The sequence below is a fragment of the Solea solea genome, chromosome 9, assembly GCF_958295425.1.
Source record: "Solea solea chromosome 9, fSolSol10.1, whole genome shotgun sequence".
In the NCBI taxonomy this organism is placed as follows: Eukaryota; Metazoa; Chordata; class Actinopteri; order Pleuronectiformes; family Soleidae; genus Solea; species Solea solea.
The window spans coordinates 25545298-25565069 of record NC_081142.1 but is presented as its reverse complement, the minus strand read 5'-3'; the positions used below and the strand labels follow the sequence as shown (position 1 = coordinate 25565069).

The following is a 19772-nucleotide window of genomic DNA, read 5'->3' as shown; positions in this document are numbered from 1 at the left end:
AGAATAAGAGAAAAACAATGAAGTGAAAAAATCATTGAAACAGAAAACTTGATGAATGCTGTGTCATATAAAACATCATATGATATAGTGTCACGTGATGGACTGAAGATGACCTGGTGTGTGTGTGTGTGTGTGTGTGTGTGTGCATGCTTGCTTGTGTGTGTGTGGGCGGGGCCTCAGATGATATGATAGACAGTGAACTTTGTCAGTTGAAGTTGGGGTCAGAGTGAGTTGTTGTTCAGACACGGCTGTTGTTGCTGCTCACAGGAAACTCAGGTAAGAAAACCAGTTTTTACAAACTGACTTTCACAATAAAAGCCTGATCTTAAAATCAACAATTTCACATGTTTTATTCCAAAATTCAAAGCTAACCTTCAACAAACCAAAAATGAAATAATTTTGCTGATGTTCACCCCCTACAGGTGGGCACACATCATTACACTGTGTGAGTATTGATGATATGAGCAGATCAGTGATCAGCGTTTATACGTTAAGCATGTAATGATTAACAACCTGGTCACATGACTAGGCTGCTACACCCTGGTCACATGATACAAAACATGATACCTCTCTGTAAAAGTACCTCTCTGTAAAGTACCTCACTGTAAAAATATCTCACAGTAAAGGTACCTCACTGTAAAAGTATCTCACAGTAAAACTACCTCACAGTTAAAGTATCTCACAGCAAAACTACCTCTCTGTAAAACTACCCCTCTGTAAAAGTACCTCACTGTAAAAGTACCTCATTGTAAAAGTACCTCTCTGTAAAACTACCTCACAGTAAAACCACTTCTCTGTAAAACTACCTCACTGTAAAAGTACCTTACAGTCAAGGTGCCTCACTGTAAAACTACCTAATTGTAAAAGTACCTCACTGTAAAAGTATCTCACAGTAAAGGTACCTCCCTGTAAAAGTATCTCACAGTAAAGGTACCTCACAGTAAAAGTACCTCACAGTAACAGTATCTCAAAGTAAAGGTACCTCACTGTAAACGTATTTCACTGTAAATGTACCTCACCATAAAAGTATCTAACAGTAAAGATACCTCACTGTAAAAGTATCTCACAGTAAAGGTACCTCACAGTAACAGTATCTCAAAGTAAAGGTACCTCACTGTAAAAGTATCTCACAATAAAGGTACTTCACTGTAAACGTATTACACTGTAAATGTACCTCACCGTAAAAGTATCTAACAGTAAAGATACCTCACTGTAAAAGTATCTCACAGTAAATGTATCTCACAGTAAAGGTACCTCACAGTAAAGGTACCTCACTGTAAACGTATTTAACACTAAAAGTACCTCACAGTAAAACTACCTCTCTGTAAAAGTATCTCACAGTAAAACTACCTCACTGTAAATGTATCTCACAGTAAAGGTACCTCACAGTAAAGGTACCTCACTGTAAACGTATTTAACACTAAAAGTACCTCACAGTAAAACTACCTCTCTGTAAAAGTATCTCACAGTAAAACTACCTCACTGTAAAAAACAATACAGTAACAATCCGACGTTACCATGGAGATGGCACGTACCTATGATGAAAATATCCCTGTGCTCAGTTTCTTTGACATCAGTGGACAAATGTGTCTTTGATGTTTGTTCCTGCCTTTGATCTTTGCTTGAAGAAAATATTTCAAAAGTATTTCAAAAAGTATAAAAATCTGAATAATAACTAATAATTAGAGCTGTATGCAGCGTTTAAAGGGCCCTCATACTCCTAACATGAAGGGGGCACTATAGAACCAATGTTCTTAGTGAGGTTTCAAACTAAAGGACCTGTTGTGTGTCACGTTTTCTGAGAATAATAATAAGAGTAAAACAATGACTCTGTATTACCGGGTAACGTTTATGTTGTTCAGCTCTTTCGGTGCTGTAGGAAATTGATGTTAAACTTTGACCTTTGACTGTTTCAAAGCACTTTTCCACTTTTCTCTCTCTCTCTCTCTCTCTCTGTGAATGTGTGAGTGTGTTGGTCTGCTGATAACACACACACACACACATACACGCACACACATACACACACACACTTATCAGACTCAAACAGATTCAAGTAAAAACGACTGAAACACAAAGTCCTATGTTATGTTATATTATATTATATTATATTATATTTTGTATTATACACATACTATATTAAATTAGGGTCAGATACAATAACATTGGGGGCCACACGGTGGTGTAGTGGTTAGCACTCTCGCCTTGCAGCGAGAAGACCCGAGTTCGAGCCCCGGTTGGAACAAGGGCCTTTCTGCATGGAGTTTGCATGTTCTCCCCGTGTGTCCGTGGGTTCTCTCCGGGTTCTCCGGCTTCCTCCCACAGTCCAAAAACATGCAATGTGGGGATAGGTAAATTGAACACTCTAAATTGACCATAGGAGTGAGTGTGAGAGTGAATGGTTGTTTGTCTCTATCTGTGTGTGGCCCTGCGATGGACTGGCGAACTGTCCAGGGTGTACCCCGCCTATCGCCCGATGTAGCTGAGATTGGCACAGCACCCCCCGCGACCCTCTGGTTGAGGATAAAGCGGTAGATGATGACTGACAATAACATTGAACAATCTCAATGTTATTCATCATGAACTTAATATTGAACTTGAAAAAATCTCCTCCCTCATAGTGGTACTGACTCATCTTTTAGCACAAGAGCTTTAAAAGCAGCAGGTGCACAGTTAGACAGTTTCTCCCTGAGTTAACATTATTAGTATCATCTTCCAAACCATGAACCTGTCAGTTAGACAGGTTCCATCCCCACCAAACTGTTTAAAGATGTTTCCTTTAATTAACAGCTCTATATTAACTCAAATTAATCTATCCGTATTAACTGGATATGTACCCCAAACTTTTAAAGTAGCAGTTATTAAACCCCTTCTCAAAATCAATCAAATCTTCCTTTCATTTCTATAATCTTAGAAAAGGCAGTTGCTAATAAGTATGTGAATATTTGCGCATTAATGGCCCTAGTGTTTGTTCATTGTGTGAATTGTTGGGTTTCTCTGCTCTCCATGATGTTGTCTATGTATAGACTTGAGACTTGCTATACAAATAAAACTGAATTGAATTGAATTCATGTATCACAGCCATAGCTTGAAGTAAAAAAGATTAGGAAATGCTAACAATCAGGAATTTAGACATTATTAAGTATTTAAAAACATTCAAACAGACTTGATCCATGAACATAGAGTAGGTCAAATATCCTTGATTTGACTCCTGGACCAGGTTTAGGGTCACAGAATTCAAAGATATTGATAATCCTTACTTTTACGTTTGAACAGAAATACTTTCACTCCCACAATGCTTTGCAGTTCTCCAGTTAAATCAGTTTCCATGGAAACTAACCTGCCCTCACACACCTGTTTCCATGGAAGCCAACCTGTTGTCTTGTTTCCATGGAAACAGCTTCATACTCTTTGCTGTTCCTCGTCTTCTATTAAATCTTATTCTCTCTGGTTTAGAATAATCTGCTATTTCCATGGTAACTACCTAGTTTAGTCGTAAACATCATGTCTGTTGTTGTTTCAGGCCCTTCTACAGCACCCCCTGCAGTCATGGACAGCACCCCAAGGCAATGGGTTCTGAAGCCTCTTTCCCCTCTGCTCCAACCCTCAGACCTGCGGACCATTGCCGGGTCAACGACAGCAGGTGACCCTAACCTGGACATACAGGTCTTCTCTTATCAGCAGAGTGATGGATCTCAGGACCAGCAGGTCTTAGTGTCACCAGAGAGAGCAAGCGTCAGTGACGAGTGGCAACCCAGTGGTCCCAGCAGCCCCAGCAGCCCCAGCAGTCCCAGCAGCAGCTCTGGCTCTCACTGTGGCTTCTACTCCTTTGTGGAGGATCCAATGAGTCCCGAGGCGGAGATGAACGAAGTCTGGATGAAGTCAGCACAGCGGCAGTCTCAGCTGTTCACCCTGAAAGAGGAGAGAGGATTCAAACTACAGACCTACACCAGCAACAGGAAGCCAGAGAGTCTGTTCTCAGAAAGTAAGGGAGACTCATGGCACCAAGTAGATCCACAGAATGTCATCCAGGTGGTGAAGGAAGAGGAGGAGAAGCAGCTCCGAAAGGAGATAATTCGCAGTCAAGCACCCAAGAAAAACCCAGTGTTCAAAGAGCAACTTCAAATTCTGGAGAATCTGGACCTGAGCGGATCTAAAAACAAACTGAGCTACAGTCCTGTCAGCTCCAGACCAGAACCTTCTCAGCCTGCTGCATCTGGGACCATTGACAGGGAGCAGATCGACTTCAGAGCTGCACAAAAACAGTTCTTGAAGATGGAGCGGGACCAGTTAGCAGCAGACCTGAGCTTGTCTTTGCAGCAGGATTCTGACGTGTCCTCAGTGAGGCGGGTGGAGGTGAGTGAAGGTGCAAGTCAGATCCGTCCCTCAGAAGAGGATGCAACCTGCACAGATAGGACTGGGGTGGTGAGCTGGAGGTTAGGGCTGGAGGAGAATCTGAGCAGGCAGGGTGGTGTGTTTGAAGACCTGGACTCCAGCCTGGAGGATCTGTCGGTGAACAGAAGCCAACAGTGCACAACTGAGACCCCAATTGAAAAGGAGATCCGGTTAGTCCAGGAACGCGAGGAGGACCTTCGGCGCGCTCGTGGTCTGAAGCACAGTGATGGAAGGGTGGAGATGGTCAAAATCGAAACCAAACGTTTACAATTCTTAACACCCATCAAGACCAAAGAAAAGTCCAGAACAAGCTTCCTTATTCAGAGAGAAATCGAGAAGGAGAACCAGAGAGGAGCAGTACCGGAGCAGCAAGGCGGAAGTCTGCGACTGAATTTACCAGATGTTCCGCAGCAACAGGAAGAAGACAGGAGGACAGAGGATGGACACATTGATGGCTTCTTGGCTCCTTGTTGTCCTCATCGACACCCTGAAGAACCCGAGTGGTGCTTCGCTCAAACTTCAGCTTCCTCCTCTGTCACTGAGACAGATTCCAGAGTTTTCCGTCAGGATCGAATTACTTCATCATCATCCCGCTCCTCTCCTTCTCCCTCTTCCTTCGCACCTCAGTGTTGGAGGGAAAACCTGGAGTCCACTGGTCTGCAGTCCAGGGGACAAGGAGCTCCAGATTTCATAGAGAAGGAGATTGAGGAGGCCTTGAGACGAGAGAAGGAGCTGAGGGAGCTGAGGGAGCTCCAGCAGAACAGGGAGAAAAGAAGTCTGTTGACTCCACCTCCACTTACAGGTACCTACTGTCACGGCTCCCACAGGCAGAGATCTCAGTTTAAACAAAAAGACAAAGCAAAATCTTACTCAAGGTCAGGTAATAAACCCAAAACAGGGTCAGACGAGAGTGAGCCAGGCACAGGGAACAAGATGAAGCAGACGTGGTAATCAGTTTTGCTCAGTTTATAAAATCTATGTTAGTTTTAGTCTAGAATATCTACGTCACATGTTCGCGTCTTTATGTCACTGTTAGACAGACTTTTGTAAACCACTCATTCTCCCACACCAAAGTCCATAGAGAAAATCAGTGATTTTAGCTGCGGAGACACAGGAGCTGCTGGTCCTCTGCTGCCTCGTGTGGTCACTGAGGTCAATCTGAACAAAGGATTTCAAACACACAAGTGACAAAATAAGACATTTGAACTCAGTGATGGAGGCAGCAACGGATCAACAACTGCTGTGTGTGTGATGTTAAAATCACTGATTTTCTCTGTGGACTTTGGTGTGGGAGAGGTTCATTGACTGATGGGAGCAGCAGTGGATTGACAATGACGACTGGTATATCCTCTGACATAACATCTGACCCTGGAGGTCAGAGGTCACTTTGTGATGTCAGTGACGACATCATCATGATGTAATCTTTCCTACTAGTGTGTTTCAGACAAACTCACCCGTTTGTCCTCCTTTTCCTCCTTCTACCCTGCAGCGCTCCTATTGCCCCCGCCTCCTCGCAGAAGAGATGTACTGAAGATGGACGACAGCGAGTCAGTGAGTTTAGGACACACTCTTATTTTGAAGGGTTATCTAAACAGCTGGAGGGTGGTTGAGATGAATGAGTGAGTGTTTTCTTTTCATATTTTGTAAATAAAGTAAGAGAGTGAAGGTTGAGATGGTTTGGTCATGTGATGAAGGAGAAGAGGACGACCACAGAGAACTGTGGTAAAAACAAAATGATCCAGGCTGCCAAAATAAAAGCCCAAACTTTTTCTGTTTCAGTATGCAGGAATTCACCTCGTCGATGAAGTCAACAACAAGGTAAGAGCACTGAGCTAAGCTAGGCTAACTGTTTCCACCTTAAGAGTTAACTAAACCAGGTTAGTCAGTCTTTTACTAGCACTCCTGTAGAACAAGTGTAGCATAACATAGCTAACAAAACACAGAGTCATGGTTGTTTAGTGATGACATCACTGCAGGAGGAGGAGCCTGTCGTCCAAAGTACTGATGTGACCAAATCATCAATATCACACATGCTAACTGCTGACGTCCTGTGTGAGATCAAAAGCTAAGTTTTTAATTATATATGAATGCTATTCATAACATCATGTCTCTGTGGGTTAAGATCATGTCTCTGTCTTTGGTAAATCCTGGAAGACTTTGGTCTAAGTGGTTTTGTAACAAACAAAATCCTAAATTTGGTAGAAACTAAAAATTGGTGCCAAAATGGGTGGGATGCAGTTCCACTCTGGAATAGGACTCCTGGGTAGGATGCAGTTCCACTCTGGAACAGGGAATCCTGGGTGGGATGCAGTTTCCACTCTGGAACACGGACTCCTGAGTGGGATGGTGACGCTCCTCTCTGGAGTCCAGCTCCCAGTGTTGATGCTAAGATAAGCTCCTCTTCTCTCTTTGTCTTTTTTCAGGTTGTTGAGTCGACTCGAGTTTTACGACATAAAAACCAACGAGCTCTTCGTTGGGAGGCCGGAGTCTTTGCCAACCTGGAGAACCAGTGACACCAGCACAGCTAAACCCTGGACTAGATCCAAGATGAGACTCAGCATTAAACCCAGGACCAGAGGACTTTCAAACGGGTTTAGAAGTGGAATGCTGGCTCTTGATTAGTTGATTGATTAATCGTAACCCTCAGGTTTTGTAAATGATATGAATGAATTAATGTTTTTTAGAAGAGGACTTTGCTAACGATCAGATTGAAGACATTCTTTTCATTAAAAGGCCTCAGTGTGGACGTCAAACAACAACATGGTTTATTTTATGTCCTGAAATAAATATGGAATTTTAATTCAGATTTCAAAATGTCTGATTAATGTCGTATAGTCTCCTCCCACTCTCCTCCCAAAAAACATGACACATGGACGTCAAGAGACAACGAATCAGGTCATTGATCAGGATGACGTCTAAGAACAATGATCTCGTAACGTCATCTTACGACTTTAGCTTTAAACGAAAGTAGAGCTGCAACAGAAAGACAGCGTCTCTCCAGTGTACACCATGTTGGACGTTTACAAAAGCTGTTAAACCAGTGTTTGTGATTGGTTTTATTTTTTTAGGAAATTTGACTAAATCAACGTCCTCAGCACATGTGAAATATTATTAAACTCTTGTGATTTTGACACAAATCTATGATTTCAACACAAACCCTTGTGATTTCAACAGAAACTTGTGATTTTGACACGAACTCGTGATTTCGACACAAACTTGTGATATATAATATATAAGTCTTTGTTTTAGAAAAACATTTCTCATAATTTTTATTTTGAAGGACTTGACTTCATGCTCAAAACATTACAACTTTATTTGTGATCAACACTTTCCAAAAGTCAATTTAGACATTTTGTCCACGGTGGACATCAGAGACACAGAGCACAGCTTTACTGATGACTTCATAGCTTGTATTGATGATGGTGTGGACGTTGAATCTTTAATCTTAATTTAATCTCAATATTATGATCTGGATAAATATTTACTCTCATAAACACAAACATTCACCTTTGACCAATCACAGAGCAGCACACTAACAAACCAACATGCTGACTATCACTATAGCAACCGCACAACAGAAAGACAACAACACTCATCCAGGAAATAAAGAGTGAGGAAACTCAAACTGCTGCTGTCGTCAATGCTGAGACAGTTGCCATTGAAACACTTTGTCTTCCTGCTTGGAGACACAGCACTGCGCAGTTTATTCACCAGCCCCGCCCGTAAGCTACAGCCACACCCACACCCACCTCCTTTGCCTCCTTCCCCACACTTGTTGTTTACATGTTTTTTGGGTCCTTCGTTTCCTTGTGCAACATGAACTGTTTTGTTATTATGAATAAACAGCTGCCCCCTGGTGGACACCTTGGTCTGCTGTCCGTAAACCAAGCTTTTATTCTGAAAAGCCTAATTCTCCTTAAACCTGCATCCGTGTGAACTCTTGTAGAAGTTTTCTTCAGTCTGATTATGAAGCTCTCGATCCAGCAGAACCAGTGCCGTCTTACGTCTCATGGCCGTCTCACGTCTCATGGCCGTCTCCCTGTGCTTCGCCTCCGATGACGACTCCACCTGGTGGAAAGGTGGGGGAGGAGCAGGTTCAGGGTCGGTGGTGACACGTGGGGAGACAGACCGGTGCGGGCGGAAGCTGCTGCCCCTGGCGGTCGAGTCTCCTCGGTTCAGACTGTTGAGGTCGCACGTGTCCCGCGGGTCACCACCCGTGGATGCCCCCGCCCACTGCCACGGGTGACCATTACCTGCCAGGGCCAGAGCCTGAGGGGGAGGCAGTGTCTGGTGAGGGGCATGGGTGTCCATGGTGACAATGCCTGGACCCTCCCGCTGCTGCTCAGAGGCGGGGCCGTAGTGTGGGGAGTTGGTGGTGGAGGAGGTGCCGGAGCAGGTGGAGGCGGTCTCAGAGGAGGAGGACGGAAGGAGGCCCTGCTGCTTCGACATGGCGATGACCTGCATGAGCCGCGGCTGGTTAGCTGCTCCACGGGCCACGCCCTCACTAGTCTTCTCCCTTATGGCGAGCCACTTGGCTCGGGTCAGAGCGCTCTTTGGGGAAACTGGTGGAGGTCCTGCCTCTGGGATCTGTGGCGGGCGAGGAGTTGCCACAGGCTTAGCAGCCTGGACTGGTGGTTGGTAGATAGGAACCTGAGAGCCGCCGTCATCCGTGGCCACCGAGCCACCCTCAGAACCGTCCTCACTGGCGTCCCGCTCCGCCTCTTCGTGGACACTCTGGCCTCTCATTTCCATGGATTTCTGCTTCCACTCGGACACCAGCTGTTGCGTTCGCAGCGGGTCCACGGGAACCTGCACAGCTTTCAGACGCCTTTGAACTGGCTGAGCAGACGGAACCGGATCCTCCATGAGCCCGTTGACGTTCATGCTGGCTCTGGGCAGTGTGTGACTGAAGGTCAGCATGGTCTCCTTCCCCATGGGGCTGCGAGGAGCCAGCAGCTCCACGTCCACGCTCGCCCTCTTCAGGCTGCTCATGGATGTGCTCTCTCTCTGCAGTGGCACCGACACTGACGCCGGGGCCGCTGCGATCTCGTCGTTACTGTCCGAGGCGGAGGCGGGCCCTTTGTTGTAGACGGACTCGTGTCCTCGCTCTGTCAGAGCTCGGAGCGGGTCTTCTTTTGGAGGTGGAGGAGGTGGGGCTGGAGTGATGTCATCAGAGGACTTGAAGTTAGCCACAGCATGAAAGGCCTGTAGGACAAAAAATAACCAGGTACTTTTGTACTTTTACCATTAATTCTTGTGGATATTGTTTATTTATTTATTTTAATATTTATTATTACATAATGATGATTATGATGAGGTGTGTCTCACCAGGTACGCAGCGATGAAGGCTCCGATGAGGAAACCTGCGTAAACATCGATGGGATGACTGCGGTGCTGAGTGATCTGGGTCAGACCCGTCAAAGCTGCAGCGATGACAAACGCAAACACCAGCACAGGTTTGAGCAGCTTGGTGCTGTTTGAGATGGTTGAGTTAAAATACATCTAAGAGAGAGAGAGAGAGAGAGAGAGAGAGAGAGAGAGAGAGAGAGAGAGAGAGAGCGTTTCCATGGTTTCCTGAAACACACAGGAACACGACAAAACTTTACTCACCGAAACATAAACGGCAGCGAAGGCAGACAGAGTTGCATGCTGGGACGGAAACGTCTTCCTGTTGAGACAAGAGAGAGAGAGAGAGAGAGAGAGAGAGAGAGATTTGATTTTGCAAACACAACTTTACTTGTTTTTTTCATTTTAATAACACACATACACATACAGTGTATTAAAAAGTATTGGAACAGTGACGACAATTCCTTTATTTTTTGCCGTAGACTGAAAACATTTGTGTTTGACATCAAAAGACAAACATTTCAGCTTCTATTTGCAGGTATTTACATGTGGATCTAATACACAGTTTAGAAGATAGCATTATTTGTAACGGAACACAACAGTTGTAGCTGAGCAAAAGTATTGGAACAGACTTAAAAAGGATTAACGTGAATAAGACTCATATTTAGTTGCAAATCCTTTGCTTTCAATACATGCATCAAGCCTGTGACTCACTGACATCACCAAACCTTTGCATTCTTCTGCTGTGATGCTCTTCCAGGCTTTCAGTTGTTGGTTGTTTTGGGGCTTTACTCCCTTCAGTCTCCTCTTTAGCAGGTCAAATGCAGCTCTATAGGGTGGAAGTGTAGACATTGACTTGGCCAGTCTCAAACCTTCTGATCAACTCCTTTGTGTGTTTGTCGTTATCTTGCTGCATGATGAAGGATCTCCCAATCATCTTTACATTGGCAGACAGAATGTTTGTGTAGACTTGTGAGTTCATTGTGCTGCTGCCATCATGTGTTACATCATCAATGAAGATGAATGAGCCCATCCCAGAAGAAGCCACGACATGACCTTCACTGTGTTTCACACATGAGCTTGTATGTTTGGGATCATGAGCAGATCATTTCTTCCTCCAAACTTTGGTCAAAGTTCATCTTTGTCTCGTCAGTCCATAAAATTTGTCCCAGAATATTTGACGCTCGTCTCTGTACTTTTGGGTCAATTCCAGCCTGGTCTTCCTATTCTTCTTGCTAATGAGTGGTTTCATGTTCTGGTGAAGCCTCTGTACGTTTGTTCATGAAGTCTTCTGCCATGTGTTGCTTGGTACACCAGTGATTTCTTTCTTCTTCAGGACATTCCAAACGCTTGTACTGGCTCTGGCCAATGTTTGTGCAATGGCTCTGATTGAGTTCCCATCTTCTCTCTTGTGTTTCACCCATAGACAGCTCTGTTGTTTTCATGTTGGTTCCACTGAGCGTAGACATTCAGTGCTATTTATTGTTTGAATAAACAATGTAATAGGACACACCTGGACAACACAACACACCTGTCAGTCACATGTTCACATACTTTTGCTCACATGAAAAATGGTGGTGCTCTCTTCTATGTTGTGTATCAGATCCAGATGTAAAAGCTGAAATGTTTGTCTTTTGATGTCAAACCCAAATGTTTTCAGTCTATGACAAAAATAAAGGAATTGGCCTCACTGTTCCAACTGGGCACTGTATATTCATATTCACACACATCACATCTTCAGCACATTCCCAAACAACAGGTCATCATCTTCCACCTGACACGGGACATCCTGGTAACACCACATGTTCTTAAAAAAATCAGGGTAATGACGGCCCTCCTGCAGCTCATAGGGAGCTCTCCTCTCTGGAGACTGTCTGACACCACCTCAAGCAGGTCACCACCTATGATGGACCAGAAAGACTTGTAGAAGTCAACAGGAAGACCGTCAATACCTGGTGCTTTGCCACTCTGCAAAAACATCATTGCCTTGTGCAGCTCCTGCAGTGTTCAATCTGCCCCCAACCCCGAGTTTGCCTTCGAGTTTACCTGAGGGAGACCTGCAAGGAAGCTGCTGCACACCATTCACTCTTAAAAAGGTTTCTATAGAAACCGACAGCAAACTTCCCCTCCCTCTGACCGAGCGAGCTGCGGCGGCTCCCCGCAAGTGGATTTCACGGACTCATAACCCACCACCTCACAGCCAGGCCCGCCTCCTCCACACTGCACGGCACCGAAATGCTCAAAATCAGCCGCTGCAGCCCCAGAAACACACACACACACCACACCAAACTACACTATGTTAACAATCAACGCAAGACAAACAAAAACAAAAAAGTAAACTCAAAGTTTCTCACAGGTCCTCACACACGCTCTCAGCTCCACACACACTCTGAGAGAGAGTGAGAGAGAGTGTGAGAGAGACAGTGAGAGAGCAAGAGAGGGTGAGAGAGAGTGAGAGAGACAGTGAGAGCGAGAGTGTGTGAGAGAGTGAGAGCGAGAGCGTGGGAGAGAGAGTGAGAGCGGAGAGAGTGAGAGAGACAGTGAGAGACCGAGAGAGTGTGAGAGACACACACTCCGAGAGAGAGAGTGAGAGAGAGAGTGTGAGAGACACACACTCCGAGAGAGAGAGTGAGAGTGTGAGAGAGAGAGAGAGTGTGAGAGACACACACTCCGAGAGAGAGAGAGAGAGTGTGAAAGAGAGAGAGTGGGAGAGACACACTCCGAGAGAGAGAGAGGGAAAGGGGGAGGGAGAGGGAGAGAGAGAGAGAGAGAGAGAGAGAGAGCGAGAGAGAGTGAGAGAGTGTGAGAGACACACACTCACCTAGCGGCCATGATGGCGTGCTGGTCGTGACCAGAGCAAATGTCTCTGGTGATGTAAGCGTTTTGGTCACATGACACTCCAGCCTGAGTGTAGTTGGGTTTACAGACAGTCAGGAAAAAAGGGGCGTGGTAACCTGTTGACAACTGGATGATGTCACTGACCAGAGCAGTCGCACAAAGACCAAAGACATGGACACCTGGGGGGGGGGAGAAAGAGTTTCAGGTGTCTCAGGTGTCTCAGGTGTATCTGGTGTAGTTGTTTCAGGTGTCTCTGGTGTCTCAGGTGTCTCAAGATTATCAGGTGTAGTTGTATCAGGTGTATCAGGTGTCTCAGGTGTCTCAGGTGTATCAGGTGTATCAGGTGTCTCAGGTGTATCAGGTGTCTCAGGTGTCTCAGGTGTCTCAGGTGTATCAGGTGTCTCAGGTGTATCAGGTGTATCAGGTGTCTCAGGTGTATCAGGTGTATCAGGTGTAGTTGTATCAGGTGTCTCAGGTGTCTTTACAGGTGTATCAGGTGTCTCTACAGGTGTCTTTACAGGTGTATCAGGTGTATCAGGTGTCTCACGTGTCTTTACAGGTGTATCAGGTGTCTTTACAGGTGTATCAGGTGTATCAGGTGTATCAGGTGTCTCAGGTGTATCAGGTGTATCAGGTGTATCAGGTGTCTCAGGTGTCTCAGGTGTATCAGGTGTAGTTGTATCAGGTGTATCAGGTGTATCAGGTGTCTCAGGTGTCTTTACAGGTGTATCAGGTGTCTCAGGTGTCTCTACAGGTGTCTTTACAGGTGTATCAGGTGTATCAGGTGTCTCACGTGTCTTTACAGGTGTATCAGGTGTATCATGTGTCTCAGGTGTCTTTACAGGTGTATCAGGTGTATCAGGTGTCTCAGGTGACGTACCTACGAAACGCACCGTCCTCCTCAAAAATGAATTAAAGTTGCAGCCTCCTGCGTTGATACTTCCCTCGTGGCGACGCAGCTTCAGCTGTGACTGCAGGACGTAGATCATACCTTCAACCGCCATGATCTGACACACAAAACAAACGCACCTCAGTGACCTGCAGTCACACACGTGTGTGTGTCTCTGAATGGCGGCATGTTACCGAGGCAGCAGGAGCGGCGAAGGCGAGGCTGAGCAGCATCAGCAGAGGAATGAGCTCGTCTCCTTCGTCCACGTACGGCATACTGAGGTCGCGGTCATGGCAACGGAATCCAACCTGCGCTGGCTGCAGCACGTCGGTCAACTCCAGGAAGTACAGAGATGCCATGGAGGACACCACGATGGGCAACTACACACACACAAACATACACATGAATCTGGTTCAGTGAAAAATCACATAGAACATATACAGTGTGTGTTTGTGTGTTTGTGTGTATTTGTATTATCTCCCCCACCTCTCCTCTATCCCCCATTTTTCCTTTCACCCCAACCGGTCGAGGCAGATGCTGCACATGTTTGAGTCTGGTTCTGTCTGAGATTTCTTCTTCTGTTAAAAGGGAGTTTTTTCTCTCCCCTGCCCCCTAGTGTTTGCTCATTGTGTGAACTGTTGTGTTTCTCTGCTCTCCATGATGTTGTCTATGTACAGAGACCTGAGATAATGTATGTTAAGATTTGGCGCTATACAACTGAATTGAATTGAATTGAATTTGTGTGTGTGTTTGTGTGTGTGTGTGTGTGTGTGTGTGTGTGTGTGTATTCACTTCCACAAAGTAGAAACATGGCAGCAGAGTCAAACTGTCTTTGGGAGGTTTTTTCTTCATCTTCTCTGACGGATTCATCATCATCATCATCATCCTGAAGAGCCTGTAACATCACATCACCATCTTCATCATTATCATCATCATCACCATCATCGTCATCATCATCATCATCATCTTCATCATAATCATCATCATCCCCATCACCACCTACACCACCATCATCATCATCATCATCATCTTCATCATTAACTCTAACCATGACCATAGTTAACATGTTAGTCCTAAACTTCAGTTCCTCAGAAATTAGGTTCTGCCTCATCAGGACCAGACTTTGGTCTCCATGACGACCACTGGTCCTGACAAGGTCAGTGTTTTTACCATACGCTCTCACACACACAGACACTGACACACACACACTGACTGACACACACACACACACACACACGCCACCAGTCATTACGGGATTCTGAGGTTTTATTGTCTCGCGCTCATGCGGCATGTTCTGTGATTAATGAGGACGCAGCGCCGCAGCGCGCGCTTACTCACAATCACACTCACACACACACATACACACACACACCTCAAATCATTGATCAGGTTTCTCTTCCAGCTGCAGAACCGAACATACTTGCCTTTTGTCCCGGGTTACAGCCGCGTAGTTCTTGTCCCGGTCCTGGTCCCGGGTTTGGTTCCGTCTGTGTCAGAACAAACCTGAGGGATCGATGCTGCAGCAGGTCTGCTGCTGCTGCACAGTGAGTGTGTGTGTGTGTGTGTGTGTGCGAGAGAGACAAGCGCGCGGGCAAACATGGAGGTGTTCCCTCCCCATCAGTGTGTATGGCAGCTGATTAGTGCCTCCCGTCACACGCACACATCAATGACTGATGCATAATCAATAAAGGTGTTTGTGTTGTTTGTTTACGTCTCATCACTCTTTAACATGTCATTTTTTATCTACATGTTATGGGAACACTGATTCTGTTTCCATGACAACAGCAGCATTTCCAGTGCTCTGTCTCTGCAGTAGAAAAGTAATTCTTCTAATAATAATAATAATTGTCAAGGTGTAACACTGCCCCCTACAGTCCAGAGCCCTCATCTTCAGGGGCGGAGCCTTCTGTACGTTCTTTACTTTCATTTTCTTTTCAAATCATGCTACTAATGTTACAATTCAACATTTGTGTACCTGTACGGTTTCTTACTCACTCCTTCGTCTTACCTCCACCTCGCCTGTCCACTTTCTGTCCCCCTCGCCTGACCACTCTCTGTCCCCCTCGCCTGTCCACTCTCTAGCCAGGACAGGTAAAAAACTTCTGAACAACTTCTATGCGAGGTTCGACAGGCTGAACGCAGACACACCCTCAAAAACCCCCTGTGACCCCACGGACACTGCCTTCCAGGTGACACACACACAGGTCCTGAAGGCTCTGAAGAAGGTGAACCCCCACAAAGTGGTGGGACCAGACGGAGTGCCTCCCAGAGTACTGAAGGCCTGTGGAGAACAACTGGCCGGTGTGTATACCGATATCTTCAACACATCACTATCTCAGGCTGTAGTCCCCCGTATCTTCAAAACCTCCACCATCATACCAGTCCCTAAAAGACCAGACACACCCACCCTAAATGACTTCAGGCCAGTTGCACTCACACCAGTCGCCATGAAGTGCCTGGAAAAATTAGTCCTCACCCACATCAACAACATGGTTTCAGACACTGTTGACCCCCTCCAGTTCGCCTACCACCAGTAGGCCAAGTCCTCGCCTAGCACAGGAGGACTTGGCTACCAACACCAGCCAACTCCTGCTAACCACACCACTGCTAACTCCGAACCAGACAGATTTGGAGGCTCAGACAAAGGAACTGAAGAGAAGCCACAGCTCATTGGAGCCAGAGCTCACTAAACAAGAGCAGAAGCACCTGGTGATACTGTCTTTAGAGAGCAGACTTTCTGAGAAAATGCTAACCCAGTGGCTTGCACATGTGAGCAGCCCCAAAAACTATGCCTTCCCGGGGAACCATTTTGAGAAGCTCTTATTGTTCCTGAAAGGCCAAAAGTCATTACCCACAAGAGTAGAGCTTTTGAAGTTCAGCAAGCCAATCCCCATTTACATTTCTGAGAGACCCAGCTACCATGAGAAGCCGGTCGACTGGAGGAGGATCCTAGAGGGAGTGACGCTGGTGTTGCCCAACCAGTTGAGGGAGGAAGACAACAAAGCGTTAGGGGTTGGTAACCTTGTGCAAGAAGACAAACTCTTTGTGATGGCCTCCATTAATTTCTCCAAAAGAAAGAAGAAGATGAGAACCGAAATTGACCTTACCGAAGGGGAAGTGGAGGAGAAAACGCCAAATCCATTAACTCGTAGTGTCCTACTGAGTCAAATTGCTGGATTGTATGACCCCCGTCCGTCTGATAACACCTGTGAAACAGAAAGGTGTCATTCTTGTGAGGAAGGCTTTTCAGGAAGCTGGCAAGCTCTCTAAGGACACTTGGGATGAGTCCCTCTCTGACGAACTCCGAGGGAAAGCAATCGAGCTGTTCAAGGAGTACACTCGCTTAGGGAGCATCAAGTTCCACAGAAGCCTCACACCCTCCGGCTGGAGGGTCGAGCCCTGGGGAATCACATTCTCTGACGTAAGCTGTGAATCTCACGGCGCCGTACTGTACCTGCGATGGGAAACGTCAGATGGTGTAGTTACCCGGTTGGTGGACTCAAATGCCAAGTTAACCCCCTTGAACCAGAAAGGCGACGCTGTCAAAGCCGAAATTTGTGGGGCTGTCTTCGCCGCACGCCTGAAGGAATACATGCTGAAGCATGGGAGATTGGCTGTAGAAAAGTGGTACCACTTCATAGACAGTCAGACTGTGCTGGGAGCCATCCAGCAAGACAGTTACGGATTTCAAACATTCTTTGCGAATAGGGTCGGGGAGATCCAGAAGGCTGGCCCCGTAACTGATTGGTGGTGGATCCCAGGTGAAGTCAACGTCGCTGATCTCGTCACGAGAGGGTGTTCACCCGAGCAACTAGACCAAAGAACTTGAGGCCAAATCTGTTGACACGAAGGCGAATGAGACACTGTGGGGAGCCGCGCTCATAGATCAAGTTGGTCCGGAAAAGTACAGCTCTCTAGCTGAGCTCTGTGGAGTAGTCGGCTATACCAGAAGGGCGGTGAAGACGTGGTTGGCTTGTATAGGGAGAGCCCCTATCCCAGCAAAGTGGGGGGTGGTACTGTCAGTAAAGGAACTCGAGGCTGCGTTCCACGACCTGTGCCTGGCCGCCCAAAAAGAGGTTGCATTCCCTGTAACGACACTAGACAGACTCGTCGTCAACAAGGACGAAGCTTCGGGGCTCCTGCGGTGCTACGGCACAGTCCAAGCCATCACCTGGGGAAACCCCGGAGTACCCCTGGTCCCATATAATGCCTGGATCAGCACCCTCCTCACACAGGAAGCCCACGGAGCCAACCATGAAGGCAACGCTGGCACACTCCTCAGAGTGAGGTCCAAAGCATGGGTAGTACAGGGGCCAAGAATCGCAAGAAGCATCATCGACTCCTGCGTGCACTGTCGAAAGACCAAGGCAAGGTTATGCAGGCAACAGATGAGTGAGCTTCCTAGTGAACGATCTGAACCAGCCGCACCGTTTGAGCTAACAGCACTGGATCTCTTTGTCAGAGACACTGTAAAGCGAAGAACAAAGATGAAAGTCTGGGGAGTAGTATTCAGTTGTATGGCTTCCAGGGCACTGCATGCTGACATCGTGGAAGTTCTGTCAACGGACAGCTTCCTAAAGGTGTACCAGCGCTTCACAGCCCTCAGGGGCCACCCAAGAAAACTTTGGTCGGATCAGGGAACCAACTTGTTTCCGTCTCCTACAACTGACTCGTAGAACCCGCACAAGATTTCCAATGTGCCTGGACTATCTGTTTAAGCACAAATGGCAAATAAAAACCTTGAACCTTGAACCTTGAACACCACCAAACATCAGAACTACATCACAACAACAACCACAGGTTTAGTTGAACACTTTAATTACAAAAGTCACTGTATAAAAACACATTCAAACACACACATTCTTCGTGAACATGAGACTTCAGACATGATGAAAACAGCGTCACTTTCATTCAAATAAACACTAATGGGCGAGTGAGTGAGTGAATCAAAGCTCTACTCATGCTGCTCTACTGAGAAAGAAGATGTGATCATGTGACCATCAGTGTGATGGTGGCTGCTAACAGAGAGTCAGACAACGTCAGCTGAGGAGGTGGAGTCTCGACTGTGTTCCTGCGGAATAATGTGACTGTATCAGGTGAGTCCAGGTGAGTTCATGTGGGCGGAGCTGGAGGGATCCTCCTCCACAGACCTCCACACAGACAGTTCTTGATCCAGCGCTGCTCCCACTGCTTCATGGCGTTTGTCTTGTTTGGAGAACGAAGCATCGTCACACAGCCACACCTACACACACACACACACACACACACACACACACGTCAGTGGGGTGTTCCTCAGGGTCCTGCTCTAACACCTCACGTTTTCATGGTTTAAGGGTTATATAGTTATATTTAGTTTAGGTTTCTATGACAAACTAAATTCTACAACAACAAAAGGTCGAGTCTCTTTTGTTAGGAAAAAAACCTGAAGTTTATCAACTGTTTAATGTGACATCACTTCCTGTGAACTCACCTGGTGCAGGCTTTACTGTCCTCAGTCGGGCAAACTCCCATGTGAACACAACGAAGGTTGTCCATCTTCTGACAGCTGGGAGTCCTACACACACACACACAGAGTGTTTGAGTATGTGTGTGTGTGTGTGTGTGTGTGTGTGCGCGTGTGTGCGTGCATGCGTGTGTGCAAGTTACCTGGTGAAAACCTCTAAACCTCCGCCCCCACTGGCTCCACCTGCTGGCAGAGAAGATGCTTTTCCAAACTGCAGTCTGATTGGTTGTTTCCCCTGCAGCTTCACCATGACGCCGTCGTTCACCGGCAGCCAGTCCAGACTGGGAACCAGCAGCTGACTGGGCAGAAGGCAGCATTCACACTGTAAAGCGAAGAACAAAGATGAAAGTCTGGGGAGTAGTATTCAGTTGTATGGCTTCCAGGGCACTGCATGCTGACATCGTGGAAGTTCTGTCAACGGACAGCTTCCTAAAGGCGTACCAGCACTTCACAGCCCTCAGGGGCCACCCAAGAAAACGTTGGTCGGATCAGGGAACCAACTTGTTTCTGTCTCCTACAACTGACTCGTAGAACCCGCACAAGATTTCCAATGTGCCTGGACTATCTGTTTAAGCACAAATGGCAAATAAAAACCTTGAACCTTGAACCTTGAACACCACCAAACATCAGAACTACATCACAACAACAACCACAGGTTTAGTTGAACACTTTAATTACAAAAGTCACTGTATAAAAACACATTCAAACAAACACATTCTTCGTGAACATGAGACTTCAGACATGATGAAAACAGCGTCACATGACTTTCATTCAAATAAACACTAATGGGCGAGTGAGTGAGTG

General features: G+C 46.3%; 3 protein-coding genes across 3 annotated transcripts; 1 reads left to right on the top strand and 2 right to left on the bottom strand.

The window, feature by feature from the left end:
* The first annotated feature begins 108 nt into the window (after nucleotides 1-108).
* misp (mitotic spindle positioning) lies at nucleotides 109-7198 on the top strand. The gene is made up of 7 exons (XM_058638613.1): nucleotides 109-118; nucleotides 216-276; nucleotides 423-445; nucleotides 3521-5194; nucleotides 5882-5943; nucleotides 6172-6210; nucleotides 6816-7198. The coding sequence occupies exons 1-7, from the start codon at nucleotides 109-111 to the stop codon at nucleotides 6903-6905; spliced, it is 1959 nt and encodes a 652-aa protein (XP_058494596.1). The 3' UTR covers nucleotides 6906-7198.
* A 489-nt stretch (nucleotides 7199-7687) lies between these two features.
* On the bottom strand, nucleotides 7688-15088 carry plppr3b (phospholipid phosphatase related 3b). The gene is made up of 8 exons (XM_058638560.1): nucleotides 14890-15088; nucleotides 14258-14360; nucleotides 13660-13845; nucleotides 13457-13583; nucleotides 12560-12755; nucleotides 10003-10060; nucleotides 9721-9894; nucleotides 7688-9597 (listed from the first exon to the last, which is right to left on the bottom strand). Exons 2-8 carry the CDS (start codon nucleotides 14348-14350, stop codon nucleotides 8299-8301), a joined length of 2133 nt encoding a protein of 710 aa, XP_058494543.1. The 5' UTR covers nucleotides 14351-14360; nucleotides 14890-15088; the 3' UTR covers nucleotides 7688-8298.
* A 3178-nt stretch (nucleotides 15089-18266) lies between these two features.
* LOC131465742 (mediator of RNA polymerase II transcription subunit 16-like) lies at nucleotides 18267-19595 on the bottom strand. The gene is made up of 4 exons (XM_058638612.1): nucleotides 19563-19595; nucleotides 19112-19290; nucleotides 18936-19019; nucleotides 18267-18707 (listed from the first exon to the last, which is right to left on the bottom strand). Exons 1-4 carry the CDS (start codon nucleotides 19593-19595, stop codon nucleotides 18578-18580), a joined length of 426 nt encoding a protein of 141 aa, XP_058494595.1. The 3' UTR covers nucleotides 18267-18577.
* Nucleotides 19596-19772: the final 177 nt, after the last annotated feature.

What these genes read in the sequence shown, in the direction of transcription:
- misp (XM_058638613.1), top strand. An exon ending in AGATGGACGACAGCGAGTCA is followed by an intron (nt 5,944 to 6,171) that starts GTGAGTTTAGGA and finishes TTTCTGTTTCAG; the next exon opens with TATGCAGGAATTCACCTCGT. An exon ending in TCGATGAAGTCAACAACAAG is followed by an intron (nt 6,211 to 6,815) that starts GTAAGAGCACTG and finishes GTCTTTTTTCAG; the next exon opens with GTTGTTGAGTCGACTCGAGT.
- plppr3b (XM_058638560.1), bottom strand. Translation starts at nt 14,350, where the DNA reads ATGATGATGATGATGATGAATCCGTCAGAGAAGATGAAGAAAAAACCT. An exon ending in CATGTTTCTACTTTGTGGAA is followed by an intron (nt 13,846 to 14,257) that starts GTGAATACACAC and finishes GTGTGTGTGTAG; the next exon opens with TTGCCCATCGTGGTGTCCTC. An exon ending in TCGCTGCCGTTTATGTTTCG is followed by an intron (nt 9,895 to 10,002) that starts GTGAGTAAAGTT and finishes TCTCTCTCTTAG; the next exon opens with ATGTATTTTAACTCAACCAT.
- LOC131465742 (XM_058638612.1), bottom strand. Translation starts at nt 19,595, where the DNA reads ATGTTTGGTGGTGTTCAAGGTTCAAGGTTCAAG. An exon ending in TTCAAGGTTCAAGGTTCAAG is followed by an intron (nt 19,291 to 19,562) that starts GTTTTTATTTGC and finishes TTCGCTTTACAG; the next exon opens with TGTGAATGCTGCCTTCTGCC. An exon ending in GGTTTAGAGGTTTTCACCAG is followed by an intron (nt 19,020 to 19,111) that starts GTAACTTGCACA and finishes GTGTGTGTGTAG; the next exon opens with GACTCCCAGCTGTCAGAAGA.